Genomic DNA, 14812 nt, shown 5'->3' on the forward strand with positions numbered 1-14812 from the left:
TATTAAATTATGGCTTTTATCCGTCCAGCCTTTGGTTTGTATTGCTCTCTAACAAAGCATTGCAATGGATGTACTTTGCTGCTTTCTGGTGCCAAATGCTGCTTTTCTTTCCTTCGCTTTGGGACAACCATGTGAGCCACTCGCTGGCCCATCAGCCACAGCCCCACGTCTGTGGACGGATAAGTCAGTCGTAGTAACACCAGTGCCGTGGCATCCCCTTTCCTTTGGATACATCCCTTGATGCAGAGGTCATCCAAAGGTACACGTGAAGCAGCAGGCTCCAGGCCCTCAGGCAAAAACTAGGAGCTTGTTTTTTCATTGGTGAAGCTCACTGGGAAGAAAACCCATTTGTTGTGTTTGTCTGGCTTTGCCCCAGACACCCCCTTCCCTCTCATGTAGTGCCACCTCTGGAATAAGCAAACAACCAAGAGTACTTCACCTCTACCTCCTCCAGCCCCCAGGCCCCATGGAAGTAACCCGGGGACCTGTACCTGGAACCTGGAGCTCCAGTGCTCACCTGAGTGAGGTTTGGTGGGAGTCACACAGTTAACACTTCTGCACCCACGTCTGTGCCGGTACGTGAGTTTGCACGTTAGTCACACCCTCAGTGTCCTTCCTTACCCCTCGGTGTCCCTTTGAAGGGAGCTGTTTTACAGGACAGCGCTCGGCACCGGCTAAAAACAGGAGTTGTATTTAGTTTGTTTAGAAAGAAACCAACAAGCAAAATGTTCCTCCTAAAAACAAGTTTTACACAATTAAAATGTACATGCTTAGCATTTTACATTCAAGATCTCCGAAGTACAAAAGCTTGTCAGGTAGCACTGACACCCCAACCACAATTCAGTCATTTGTGGGTTAAAAGATGACAGCTTTTTACACAGGCTTTTAAAATTTCCTAGGGAAAGTAAATCGTGCCTGGAAGGCCTGATACACTGACACATAAAAAACCTAAACAAGTGCTTGAGTTGGAAAAAGGTATACGTACGTGTGAGATCCGTCGCTTAAACCGCAGATTCAGGATCATTTTAGAATGTAAAATAGTAAGTGCAAGTCGATAATTGCCTTTTTTTTTAAATAGTACTATAAAGAACTCCATCTCATACAAAAATAGACATCCATATATTGTGTTTCTGTGGCAAACTTGGGGTTACGCCTTTTTATTTGTTGGGGGATGAATCCTCTCTGAATGCTCAACTGGAGTAGTTACAACTTTTGGGAACTGAAGGACTGGCTTCAGCTAACCTGATCTCCTTAAATAGTCGTAGAAATACATACCCCAGATATACAAATAAGGAGAAAAAAAAATATACTTCCTTGAAGTCAGTGATGCTGCAGTGGAATGACGTGACCCGTGATGGAAGAGACTGCTCTTCCATGCCAGGTTCTCGTAGCTGTCCGGAGTCCCTTCTCCCTGTGTCAGCCTGGAGCGAGGAACATGCTGCTCGCAGCCGGTAAGGCGCTGGGCTGGATCTGCCTCCGGTGGCAGCTAGTAGCCCAGCTGCCCCGCGCTGCAATAGAGGACAGCAGCGGCGTCGCGCCAAGGTCTGGGCCATCAGTCCGAGTCCTCGTCCTCTGGGAGAGGATGCGCGTGTCGGGACGCGCCACAGCAACCTTTACGCCCCGTTACGCGGCGGGCAGCGAGCGCCGAAACGCAGGCTGCCAGCACCTCTGAGGGTATGTACTGGGGTGACTTATTTTCTGAAGGAAGACACGGTTTCAAGACCGAATTCCGCTGTATTAAATTAACCTATTTACAGCAAACCAGCGTGCCGCTGGAGGTAAAACCCTCGCTGCTCTACAGGTGGCCAGCCCTGACCCAGGACCACTCGCTCCTTTGATACCTGCACCTGCGGCGCCACGCTGAGAGTGACCCCTCGGCGAGAACTCGCCGTTGCGTGGGTTGGAAAGGGGCCGTGGGGCAGCAGAGCCAGTTCCTGACTCCAGAAAAGTGGAATTCTAGAGGAAATGAAGGCAAAGGCCTGCCTCCTGGCATCGTTCCAGGCTGAAAGCCAGGCTTTCTCTGCTGCCCTGCTGAGCTGGCGATTCCAGTTCGAAGTTGTTGTCTTTGCAAACAAAATAAGCTGCATTTCAGCAAAAGAGGCAGGATTTGAGCTTCAGGATCGCTTGGAGCCTGTTTCACTCGGGACACAGAAGTCCAACAGCCCCTTTCAAGAGAAGTAGTGCATTCCTCCGTCAGTTTTGAGGGAGGTAAAGCCGAGGTGGCTGAAGTGTGCCATATCCTGCCACACCTGCATCTGCTTTCTGTCCTTCGGATGAAGAGCAATAGCAGCTTTCGTGGGAGCAGCCTCTAAAGAGCCAGTTTCCCTGCGGAAAGACATCTGATCGACCTCCAATCTTCCACATATGTGCAAAATTCCGTTGGCTTAGGAGCTGGTGCTGGTCTGCAGGGAAGCAGAGAGGAGGTGCTGCTTAAGGTTCCAGTGGTGCTTGACTTCAGTAGTTTGGGGGTATTTTTCCCCCCGCTCCAGATGTCAATAACCCACACGAGGTCCGTCTGCGGGCGGGTTTTACTCACAGTATTTCAATATCCCATTTTTGGGACTGTCTGTCGTCTACTGGCTGGTTCATAACGATGTGATTCTTGTCATAATGGTTTCCTCCTTAAAAACAAAACAGCAGGAAGGAACAATCTTTAAAAGAAACACTCAGAAAAGCCCATGCATAATCTTTACAGAAGTGGGAGCAGGTAGGGTAAGTGGCTGAAACCCAGGAGTCCCCTGAGGCCGGGGCTGGAGTCCGTCCTTCCCTCTGCCTCTGTGCGCTGTCTCCTTCCAACGGCTGCTTGGCTGCTTTGGCTCCGAGGAGCTCCGGCCCTTCGGAAGCAGAATGTCCCACACGCCGGAGCCCTGCGGTACACCTTTGTGTGCAGAAGCAGCGCTGCTGCAGGTTTTGCTCTCGGCAGACCCCGAGCTCCTCCTGCGCGTCAGGGTTTTTAAGGCGGCTGTTGCTGCGGTGGACTGGGCACAGACTGACGTGAGGCTGTTTGGCGTAGTGCATCCGTTTCATAGAATCAGAATGGTTTGGGTGTGAAGGGACCTTAAAGATCATCCAGTTCCAACCCCCCTGCCATGGGCAGGGACATCTTCCACTAGACCAGGTTGGTCAACGCCTCATCCCGCATCAGCCTGGCCTTGAACACTTCCAGGGATGGGGCATCCACAGCTTCTCTGGGCAACCTGTTCCACTGCCTCACCACCCTCTCTGGGAAGAATTTCTTCCTGATATCTAATCTAAACCTCCGTGTTTTCAGTTTGTACCCGTTACCCCTTGGTCCTATCACTACAGGCTCTTGTAAAAAGTCCTCTCCCAGAGGACTGCAAAGGTTTCAACCACAAAGGTGGGAAGACCTCGAAATAAAACTGCTATCCTTCGCATACAGGTAGCACAGAAAGGCTAGTGCATTTTTTCTCATGACGCCATAAATAAAACCGTACCCCCTCACAGAAATAAATGGTCTGGAGAGCTTTTCAAGCGCTATCTCGCCCCACCCAGCCTTCAGCATCCTGCCTTGCAGTAACCCAGGCAGCACAGCTTTCTGATACCACAGGAGCCACCACTGGCATTACCAGTTGCGTTTGGTGGCGTTGTAGTAACTACTTACTAGGGACAGCGGTGTTTAAACTCCCCGGTTCCGGAAGCCGGGAATGCTCTAGGAGTTCAAATGGCTACGTTTGGGCCCCAGAGGCCGGCTGTGTCACAGCCAGTCAGACATTCACCGAAGAGGCGGATGCCTTCAGTGGTGGGCTGGGCCGTGACCCTGGCTCCCTGTAGGCCTGTGGCGTGTTCGGCTGTCACTGCGGAGACCTTTCAGCGGAGGAGACGGCACCGCAGAGCCCCCAGCCACTGCCCGCACGGCTCGTCCCTAGGGACAGCGCCCGCAGCAGGGCTGGAGCAAGCGGTGCGTGCGGAAGGGGCATCCTCCAGTGAGGCAGTTCTGCCATGATGGATAATGGGAAGGACTAGGCCTTGAGCAGCGACAGTTTTACCCAGCCTGAAAGCAACAGGAGCGAGCGCTTCCCTCTTTTTGAGCCACCCCTGTTCGTGGTTGCTTGTCTGCTGTGCCCTGCCCGTCTTGCCATCAGCACTACTTGGCTCCCTCAAGCAGAACAGTTCACTGATCAAAATAAACCCCTGGGATCAAATGAGTAAGGTTCCCCCCTGCCCTGTCGTTTCTCGTCCCACCGCCCAGCAACTGGACATAAACCTCACAGGAAAGACAGGATTCAGTATTAAGTCCAAAAAGAGCTGGAATACGGCAACTGATCTCAATGAAAAAAGTGCACTTGGAACATGGGAGGTTTAAGGGTTTTGGTTTTTTAAATCAAAAATACCTTTGATGTCAAGCACCAGTTGGTCGCTGAGGTACGACCGGATGGTTCCATCCTCACTGAGCCTCCACTTCTGCCTGTCCTTCCCATGTTCGGCCCAGAGCGCGACTTTGGCCCCAGGCACATCTCTGCCACCGATGACATCCAGGCAGGCGTTGTTAGCCTACGGAGCAAGCGGAGAAGTGAGATCCAGGCCGCAGAGCCTGGGGTTCATATCTGACTGTTTCCGGTTCGGCACCAAGCACACGGCAGTAGTCGTGCTGTAGCTGGCAGAAGCCTGGCAAGCGAGGCGGTGCTCTCTGTTACTTCAGGGGTTTCTCATTAAATCACCAGCTCTTCATCTCAGTAACAGACTCTCAAGAGCAGCATTAAAACACAATCACTTCCTGCATTACTGCTCAGAGAAATTCCTAATTCTTGAGCGGTAATAAACTTAAACTTGCAACTTTAGACGACACCAGGTTCCTACTTCCAGGAACATCAGTCCCATTAGACAAAGGTGAACGTAGTCCGACTTGCCGAGGCTGATCCAACCTGCCTGTACGCAGCAGGAGGATGTAGGCTGTAGGAGTTCCGGTTTAAGGGGCGCGGGAGAGGCCAAAAGCTACCCCGGGGTTAACGCCAGCCTACAGCAAAAGCAAGAGGCCAAGGTGAAAGGACAGCAGGTGGCAAAACCCGCCATGCACCAGCCTCTGGAAACTCACCTTGGATTTGAAGAGTCCATGAGAGTAGTGCCAGACCTGGGTGTTCTTGCCAGTGTACGGGGACGCGCACACCGACGTTGCTCTCACGTCTGCCAGGCTTCCGGCCACCGTCAGGTATTTACCCTGGGCGCGGTTCTTCACTCGCAGGTATACCGCTGGCTGGAACAGTGGGAAGGAAGACGGTTAGAAGGCTGAGATCAAGCCCGTGGAGGTAGGAAGGCCTCCCCTCCATCCTTCAGCCCTTTTCGACAGCCTACGTTCCACTGCCAGCTGCAGATGGGGACACTCAGCGATTTTGCTGTTGGAAACGAATGTGCTGTAGAGCAGCAGGAAGTGGTTTTCACATGCAGATGGACAGCTGTAAGCAGCAGTGGCAGATGGTTCTATAGACATGAATACATCTTTCAGAAAACCCCCCTAATTCCTGCAATATGCAAATATCCCTCTTCAGCGCATTTCATTCATTCCAAGGCCAGTAAATGGGCTGCAATCCACAAGCTTTGTATTCTCAGGACACACAACTCCAGAGCCCCCTGTGTCCAGCAGCTTCAACCCCGTTAACTGGAACACACGGCAGAGTTACACCGTTGCTTCTGAGCGCGCACAGCCAACGGGGCACTGACCTGGCCTCCCTGGTTACTCAGCTCACTCAGTAAAGGAGATTTCGCAGCGCTGCGACAGGGTTCGAGCTTCTGCTCTGTCAGACGCTGATTTCGGCGCAAATAAAGGAGCAGCGAGGTAGGAAGGGCAGCTCTACTGAACCCCAACTCAAGCACTCAAGCACAACTCAAGAAATAATAACGAGGTGCAGGTTTGTAGCGTTACTCCAGCCTCACAACGAAGGACCGCGTGCCCACAGAGGCGTCGAGCGCTGGTAGCTGACTGCAGGAACTCAAGGGCATGAACCTGCCCTCGGCTTGCAGGATTCAAAACAAAAACAAAGCAAAAAAATAACCGCACAACCCCCAAATGCCGAGTCCCAACGAAGCGGCCAAAGGAGGCCCTGTAACACTACACACCGTTGCTGCATAGGAAAGGATGCTGCCAAATACAAAAGCTCTGCAGATGGCCAGCTGAAGAGAGAATTCTGGGTTTAAGGTCAAATTATTTTCATTATTTGGAAAAACAGCTCAAACGGGATCCTGTGGTAGGTACCACTTCCAAAGAATTCCTGGGAGCTGTCAACTTCTTGGACTGACAAATCGTTCTGGTGGAAGGGGAAGGAATCCTTTACTTTTCTGGGGAGAGGGAGCAAATAATGCATAACTAATGCTGAAGACAACTATTTTTGTTGACTGCAACATTTCCCCAGCTGAATCCAGTGTTTGAGAATAAAGCAGGATTGGTCACTAAGTGGAATCAAGCTGTTCTGCGAGCAGCAGAGCTAACAAAAACCCTTTTCCAGCAGAGTTACTGCTCACATTCCCTGCCACTCTCCCGTCATCATAGAATCACAGGATGGTTTGGGTTGGAAGGGACCTTAAAGACCATCTAGTTCCAACCCCCCTGCCATGGGCAGGGACACCTTCTACTAGACCAGGTTGCTCAAAGCCTCATCCAGCCTGGCCTGGAACACTTCCAGGGATTAAGCCTACAGCACCCGGTATTCCCACGCAGTCTCCCATCCCAGTACTAACCAGGCGTGACCTTGCTTAGCTTCCGAGATGGGGCGTTCTCAGGGTGGTCTGGCCGTAGGCAGATCCTTCCCCTATGGACGCAGGCTGCTGCATGTTCCCGATTGCCTGATGCCTCCGGGCAAGGCAGAGCAGCAGAATCGTACCTGCCCTTCCTCCAGCGAAGGGCATTTATCCCAGCCTTGCTTCTCTGACCACTTTTCGCAAAGCTCCCAAGGACTCTGCGGTTTGGAGACCCGAGTCTTTGAATGAGACTGAGGCTGCTGGCATTATGTGGGGCGAGGCAGAGGGGGAAGACCCAGCGGGACTGCACAAACTTTGCCTCTTTTGGAAATCCAGGCTGCAGCACAACACAATCTGCTCTTGCTGCCATTTATGTTAATTGTGAAACAAGCCAATGCAGATTGGTTTTCTCATTATTCCTCTTACATGGCAAAAATTTAAAGATAGAGCATCTACAGACCATGCTAATGAGCCTTTCAGGAAAACAAAGCTTGGCTTCAGGAAACTAGGAATTATTTCCCTTTAGGAGCCTAATATAGATCTCAATAACTGCCACTAGAGGAATTTTCTGCATCAGTAATCTGCCAGTAGGGCCTTCTGGCTGGCACCATTTGGCCTGATTTAAGGAGTACAATGCCCACCATTATACGTCGTGGTAGAGCTGATACTTTGTGCGCTAATCCCTGTCCAAAACCCATAATCGGCCTCATACGGTCTTACAGTACCTGCTTTACGGGACGGAGGGAGCCAATTACTTTCCAGCCACTGTGTTGGTTCCAGTTGGAAATCTCACTGGGCTCCAGCAGAATCTGCTTTCCTAAAAAATTACATCCCTCGTATGCAATCCACCTGGATACAGGAAGCAGAACACAAAAGGCTACATGTTAACCAAGGCAAAACTGAACTCCAGGCACGTGTTCAGGCCTGTGCTCCTGAAAGCCCCCCTCCCCAGCAGGGCTGGTATCCAACCTCTCTTACCGTGCCGCGAAACGCCACCCGCTTCAGTGATGTTAGCTGTCATCAGTCTAAACGAAGACCTCTGGGTCTGTATGGCTGCCCGAAACTTGTAAACTCCCCTCCCCACACCCATTTTTCCCACATTTTTTCATCCAGAGAACCTCTGGATGAACCCAGATGGGAATAATGCAGGTTTCAGTGGGCACGCATGAGGAAACCAGGAAGCCACACAGCGGACTGCCACTACTTGCTGCTTTGCCTGGTTGTACTTACTAATTATGAGAGGGGCTTGCCCAATGCTTTCTTCTGTTACAGTTAAAAGCTTTTCCTAGCCATTCCACGTGTCCGAAAACACATACAGAATATTTATTCCCACGCCTGTCCGTTGCTGTGACAGACCCTCCTGCAGCGAACACCCCTGAGCCGTGGCAGGGCTGAACCCTCCGGCCAAGCGCCGGGGCACGCAGCTCCCCGTTACCCAGGCACCTGCTCGCTACGTGCTGCCGCCCTGCTTACCACGGCAGCCCCGGATGGGTTTTGTTTGCATCAACAGGATGCGGTTGTGCAGACAGCGAATCCTAAACGCCGGCCTCCCTGACTCCCTGAACGCAGAGCAGATAGTGGTTTCCCCACGTTACCCGTTTTACAGGTCAGCTGCCACGGCCACGAGGGATGGCTGCGCTCCACCTCAGTGAGAAACTGTCCACAGGCAGCGCTGACAGCACCTGTCACTGAGTTTTCCTCATCCCATGTATTTTGGAGAAACCGACAACCGACTTGCTCCGGCTCTGGGGAGGCTGAAGGGTGCCAACTGTGAACTGCTCCGGCACGAGCCTGCAGCACCACCTCTCCAGGAGAAGTCCGGTGCTTCCTGACTGAGAGGTGCTCAGAGCAGCCTGACCTCCACCCTGCATTCCTCACGTGGTAACACACCCCTGGCTTTCCTCCCGCGATGCTTTCTGTCCGCTCGCTGGTAGTGCTGCTCTGAAGGGCGGTTTCAAAGCAGCCGTTTATAGGAAACGGAGGGGGACAGATGGTTACAGCCACAACCGCGCAAAGCCAGGCTGGGCTGCTGGTGTTCAGCGACACCGGCAAAGCTCACCTCAGCTCTCACACAGAGCAGCAGCCTCCGCTGTGCCACCTTTCCCACACCTCGGAGTGCCTCAGGCCCCGGCCCCTTCGCCATGCCACAGCCCAGGCTCGTGCCGTGTCTCACCGAGGCAGCCCCTTGGCTCGGGAAGGATCCTTGTAGCCAAGCCTGGCAGCGAGATGCCACCGGTGTCTTTGTCACTTGTCTAAAGGTAACAGTAGGCTTTGGGACGAGGAGCCCTAACACCTCGAAGTCCACCTTCCTGAACTGCTGATTTCAGATACGGCAAACAAACCCCTGGGACGTCCCACCCGCACCTGCCACCCCCAGCCGTCAGGCTACCCAACTGCAGCGTGGGGTGGGGACAGGCTGCCGAGGGCTGTTTCCTAGGGAGCATCACCAGGAGCTCAGAGAAGCCCAGTTCTGCCCTGACCCTTTCCAGAGACAAGGAACCAGCTAACCTGGCCTGGAAGCTCAGAAACCATCAGGAAGATGGAGAAGGGGCCGGACTGCTGTGCTCACTCCACCCTGTGCTCCCAAAGCCATCGCCCTTCTTCTACAGCCAAGTGCAAAGCCATCTGATTTCCAGTTCCACTCCCCTGCTGACGGGCAGAGGAAGCTCCTAAGGAGACGGTCCCCAACAGGACACATTTCGGACTGTAACACCTCCACGGAGGTGTGACGGCTTACACGCTCCCACCCGAAACGAGCCAGGCGTTCCTCCCAGAGGCGTCCTTTCCTGCTCCAAACTAGCACAGATCACAGGGAATGTGTCTGCTGTCCTCAGCCTCAAAGGGCAGCTGCTTGCCGCTCTGACCTGGGGCACCTCAAGACAACAGCGGGAGGTGGCTGTGCCCTCTCCGTATTTTCAGCCAGGGCCCAGGATGGAAGCAGCACAGATGTTATGGACTAGAACCGAGAGTGAGTTGGCAAAGCTCTGCGGGGAAGTGTACATTCACTAGGGGCCCACAGCTAAAGCCAATCACCACTGCCTGCTCTTGGGGTCAATCCTTAAACAACCTTCCCGGAAAACACCAGTGTGGAATTCCTGAAAAAAACCTGGTTCACGATGCTCTGGAGCATTAGCTAGGTTAGGCTTAGCCTCGACATCAACATCAGAGACTCAGAGGAGCGCTCAGCAGTGTCCTCACAGGTATCCGTGGAAGTGTTTTGACTTCCAGGTGGTAACAGACCAGATGCGTCTGAAAAACTCATGGTATGAATCCCAGCAGCGAGGACCTGAGCCGCGAGCAGTCTACACAAACTCCCTGCTCACCGAGTTCAGATTTGGTGTCGCTTTGTCATCACAAAAGCGCTCTCAAGAAAATTACCCCCCTGTCTGTATGGAAAAGGTGGAGGAAAGGTTAAAAATACACACAGGAAACACTTGTCACATTAGAAGAGCAGTTTCCAGCCAGTCTCAGGATGACCCTGGGTATGTATTTACACACATGGAGGGGGGTTAAGCTAATAACAGAAGCAAATTACTGTTCCAGCTGTCAGATCCGCCCCCAGCTTCTCTCAGAAGTTGCTGCCTCTTTGGCAGCTGACCAGCACGTCAAAGCTTCCCTGAACCCCTGCACGGGTTTAAGTTAAATCCCTGCAGTTTATAGCTGGTATTTTACAGCCAGTTAATAAAGGCAGCCCAGGTTTACTCCACCTGCTCTTGGTAAGTCAGCAATCAACACTTCTGGTTCCTGGCCTGGACAGACTCTATTGTTCGTTACTGTATAGGGGTAAAAGGACAATTCCCCCTTCTTAGAGGGGGAAACACACCCTCTGCCCAGAGTTTTTGTTCATTTTGCGTCCCAATACAAGAAGCAGATCTAGCATTCAGCCGCATTTTAGGATTTTATAGCGTCTCAAAGTAAAAGTCAGAAGGTAAAACACACCCTATGAATAAGGGCAGCAATCGGGAGAAAACGCGTGCTCAGCACCAGCCCCTAAAATGCAGAACTGACACGGATGTTTCTTCCATACTTACAATCCACCTCTCACCCACACGGACTGCGTGTAAAAATGAAGGTCCTCGTTCAGAACAGAGTTGATGGGTTCACTGAAGTGCAGCTCTCTGCCCCTGCAGCACTCTAGAGCGAACAGACTGATGGAGGGCTCAGCGAAAACCTGGGAGGGGGAAGGGGAAAATAAAGGTTTACTAGGAATAGTCCAACGTCAGGCACCACGCAGGCATTTGCCTAACTCAGTTTCATTTCCACCTGCTTTTGGGTTAGATGGATCACGCCCCCCCCCAGCAAACGCAACGAGGACAATCCGGCACATCCACCAACAAAGCACACGGAGCCGAAACACGCGGGATTGGTCTTGTCAGTGGCCCTGCCATCAGGGCTGTGCCCCCTGACGCGGGCCGGATGCAGCACGTCACTTCAAGACGCAGACAGGCCCCTGTCTGCACCGGAACACTCCCTTTTCGATCCGATTTGCATCATCAGGGCCTCGATTACTTCTCATACAACCAGTTTATTTACTGATGGAACGGGTTGTGGCGGTAGTTTTCAGGGGGATCTGCAGATTGCAGCTACGGTAGTGAGGCAAATCACACGGCTACTCTCCACAGGCTTCAATTAGCAGTGCTTCACTGGAAAAGTCTTAGGGATCCAAAAATTGGAAAAGGTTAAAAATGTCAGAACTAAAAAGCTCTCCATGTTTTTAACAGACATTCCTGGTTTTCTTCTGACAATCTGGAAGAAACAGCGGAATTGGTAACCCCCTCAAACTGAGGTAGAGCTGAAGCATTTTTTACGTCACGTCCTTTTCTACAGTTGAGAGAGTGCCTGTGACAGCAGAGAGAGAGATCAGCTAGCACAGGAACGTGGTGCAGCTGCAAGAGCAGCCGAGGAGCACACAGAGGGAACAGACCGAAACACGCCAAGTCTGTGCCTTAGTGCAAGGAACGCTTGTACAATTTTTCAGCATTTTTAACCTAAAACCCTCAGGGAAGTATCATAACCAAAATAGTAAGCACTTGGATTTTCTATCTTGACGCAGCTAGTAAAGGAAGAGGGAATGGTTCTGACTAACTGCTTCCGTTAGCAGCCTTCTCCAGGGAAGTCACCTTGTTCTTGGGAGATGTTATCCCCCGAGAGTCGGCCCAGGCAGAAGGTAGGATTTCTTTTGCAGCAAAGACATGGCCTGGAGTGAAATGAACAACATAAAATCCTGAATTAAACTTGACGCAGGCAGTGAGTAATTAAGAGAAGTAATTTTCATGTTTGAAGAGGCACATGTGTTGCAGTGAAGTGCCTCCGAAGAGCTCGGTGGTGATTCAGGGCGTACGAATTCACTGGCACTGACTCAGCACGCTCGGTATGCGGCCGGTTGTTCAAATCCTGCCTGAGAGAAACTGCTTTCCTCTGCTGACTGGTGCAGGGGCAACGTTAAGGCATGCAACACTGCAGGGATAGGGAGTCTGCTGAGACATTTTAAAGAATGCCTGGGATCATCCACCCGGAGCTATTTTCAAAGGCCACTGAAATCCTAAAAAAACTAATGTTAGAAAACAGAAAGAGATTAAAACCCCGTAAACGTTTTTATTTTGGAACGTCAGTCCTCCCCGCCTGCCTTCTGCTGGATGAGGGGGGTCAAATCTACAGCGTGCGTCTGGAGGCTTACTGGGAAGCCCAGACCAGCAGGCCTAGCGCAGGCGGCTACTCCTCAGGTTGCTTCGCTCAGCAAGGCAGCATCGCTCACACGCCGGTTCGCAAGAGCCTACTCCCTGGGCACGGGCTCTCACCCAAGCGGAGACCAGAAGCCATGTCCAGAACAGGTCCAACAGGGAAAGTTTCCACAAGCGACTTGGTAAGCATGGGAAATACCATTCGGCATCCTTGTCGTTAGACGTTGTTACCAAAGCCTGGCGTTTATCCTGCTGCTGCAATATTCAACGTGTTAAAAGAGACAGGGATGCCGTACAAGACAGACAAGTCATCCGATCCCCGTATCCATTTATACACCCAGAACGAGAACAGCGAATTGGAGGACTCAATTAAAATGACTCTAGCTCTCACGTGGGTGAGACTGTTTGAACTTAATGGGCCTGAGAAAGCCCCATCCGGTCGCCCAGCGCCCTCGGTACACGGCAGACGCTGCATCCACGACAGACACACACAACCAACCACAAGGCCCGATACCACTGCTCCAGCGAGACCTCAGGACTCCACTGACCTCGGCACAGAGAAGCACAGAAGAAGAAAACACGCTGCTGCCTCAAGCGCTGAGGCTCTCCTGCTCCCATAACCATACACAGAGCAGGAGCTGACGGCTCACTTCACACCTACCGCCGGCAGCAGTGACTCGGCCTGGCTTTCTTCTCTGATTTCATAGCTCCACGGAAACTACCAACAGGAAAAACCCAAGGGTTTGAGGCTATGCTGTTACGCTTACGGACGCATCTTGCTCCCACCCTTCCCTGCAGAACGCTGAGGTGCGCTTTCACCCGTTTTCAGGCTGAAGAGTCATCAGCGACAGATAAGCATGAGACTCACAGATCAGCTTTCTTCACCACGTCCCAATCCTGACAGGCCAGGGAGAAACGGGGGTCTCCGAGAGCCAGAGGAAGGGCAACGGGCAGAAAAAACAAGAGGGGAGAACCTCAGATCTTGGCGTTGCTTTACGCAGACCCCAGTCCCCGATGTTGAAAGGCCAGCTAGAAGGCCTCTACATCTGCCCACAGCTGGCAAGGCATTGCCGTGTCTAGGCCAGGATTTACCTTACCTTCCTTTCATAGTTATTTCAAGGAACATACCTGAAATGCCATCCTCTGGGGAAAGCCCGCCAACTGCAAGAATGACAGAGCACTGATGAATTGCTTACCCTGATCTCTGTGTGTTAAGGAACTAAATGCCTTGCTTAAACCGGCACCAGGAATGTTGCAAGGGTTTTGTTTGCCCTGTTTTTTAATGCCAGGAAGAAACTTGAAGAGATCTAGTATATTCAAGAGGCTGGTGATTAGGGAAGGCTGCATTTGCAGGGCATTCCAAGACACAAGCAGCCCTGTGAACTGTTAAATACAGTCATTTTCTTTACTTAGCAGGTGCCGTGCTCCATGGCTAACACAGCACGTGATGCCAGGAAAATGACGTGGCTTTTTTCCCTCCCCATGGTGGGATTCCAGAGGCTGAAAGGTGGAAACCAACACACTAAAAATCCCTTGCACAGTTCAACTCAGCTCAGACTGTCCCCCTGACGACTTCTACCTTTTTTTAACAGAGAGAGACTGTCCACCACAAACTTGTCACAATTCAGAACGGAATTTTATACTTTACCGTATCAGAAAAAAGGTGCGCAGCGAGCCTGTCATGTCTGATATTAAACGAAGGTCAGTGCAAGATGAGCTCCCTTTCAAATGCCTTTTGTTCCCAAGCTTAGGTGCTTGACCCACTGCAAAGCAACAGTGCAGGCACCAAGCGGCCCTCCAGGAGGTGCTACAACTGAAATCCAAGTGCAGGAGTGAATTTGCACACAGGCTTGTACTAAAACAGAAGTTTCAACTACTGTTAGCGTACGGATAATTTTTCACGATGAATTTTGTGGAAAATGGTTAATAATAAAGCCCTTCTGAGAAGGGCTCACCCCAAAACCTGTTTTTCCTAGTACCTTTTTTTTTTTTTTTTTCAAACTTAACCTTTTGCAAACTTTGATGGGAAAGCCTAATAAAGCCAAAGGAAGAAGCCCAGGGGGCTGGACTAAGGCACGACTGTATCCCCAAGGGCTGGTGCCTTTCCCCACTCCGCCTCCCTGCTGACCCGTTCCTAAGCAAAGAGCGTTTGCCAGAGCCTTAACCGGAGGAGGCTCCACAGCTGTATACAAGATCCTTGGAAAATCTTTACTCTGCAGTCTTGGCTAACTCATTATTTACCACTGTCTTTACTGAAGCTGCGCTTGCCTGGCTACTCCCTTCGGCGGGGGAAGGATGCCTGGCTGAGGGAGAGGGCCGCGATGCTGGACAACCGTAACACCCACGGTTCAGTCCCAGCCACACAAAATGACTCATTGCCTGGCCCTGGGAAAAACGCTGTTCAGTTTTTCCATCTGATTTAATTATTTGCCTCGCAGGAA

At 51.7% G+C, this 14812-nt stretch overlaps 1 protein-coding gene across 1 annotated transcript in view; it reads right to left on the reverse strand.

Moving 5' to 3' along the window:
- Positions 1-2485: 2485 nt before the first annotated feature.
- CRYBG3 (beta-gamma crystallin domain containing 3) overlaps positions 2486-14812 on the reverse strand; it is a gene marked incomplete at its 5' end in the record, with an annotated part of 64359 nt that continues 52032 nt past the window's right edge. The window contains 5 exons of the mRNA XM_010158853.1: positions 2486-2621; positions 4353-4512; positions 5054-5212; positions 7416-7539; positions 10722-10861. Of these exons, the coding sequence (XP_010157155.1) occupies positions 2533-2621; positions 4353-4512; positions 5054-5212; positions 7416-7539; positions 10722-10861 (672 nt within the window). The remainder of the gene's footprint in view (positions 2622-4352; positions 4513-5053; positions 5213-7415; positions 7540-10721; positions 10862-14812) is intronic.

This window comes from Eurypyga helias, unplaced genomic scaffold, assembly GCF_000690775.1.
Source record: "Eurypyga helias isolate BGI_N326 unplaced genomic scaffold, ASM69077v1 scaffold9219, whole genome shotgun sequence".
NCBI lineage: Eukaryota > Metazoa > Chordata > Aves > Eurypygiformes > Eurypygidae > Eurypyga > Eurypyga helias.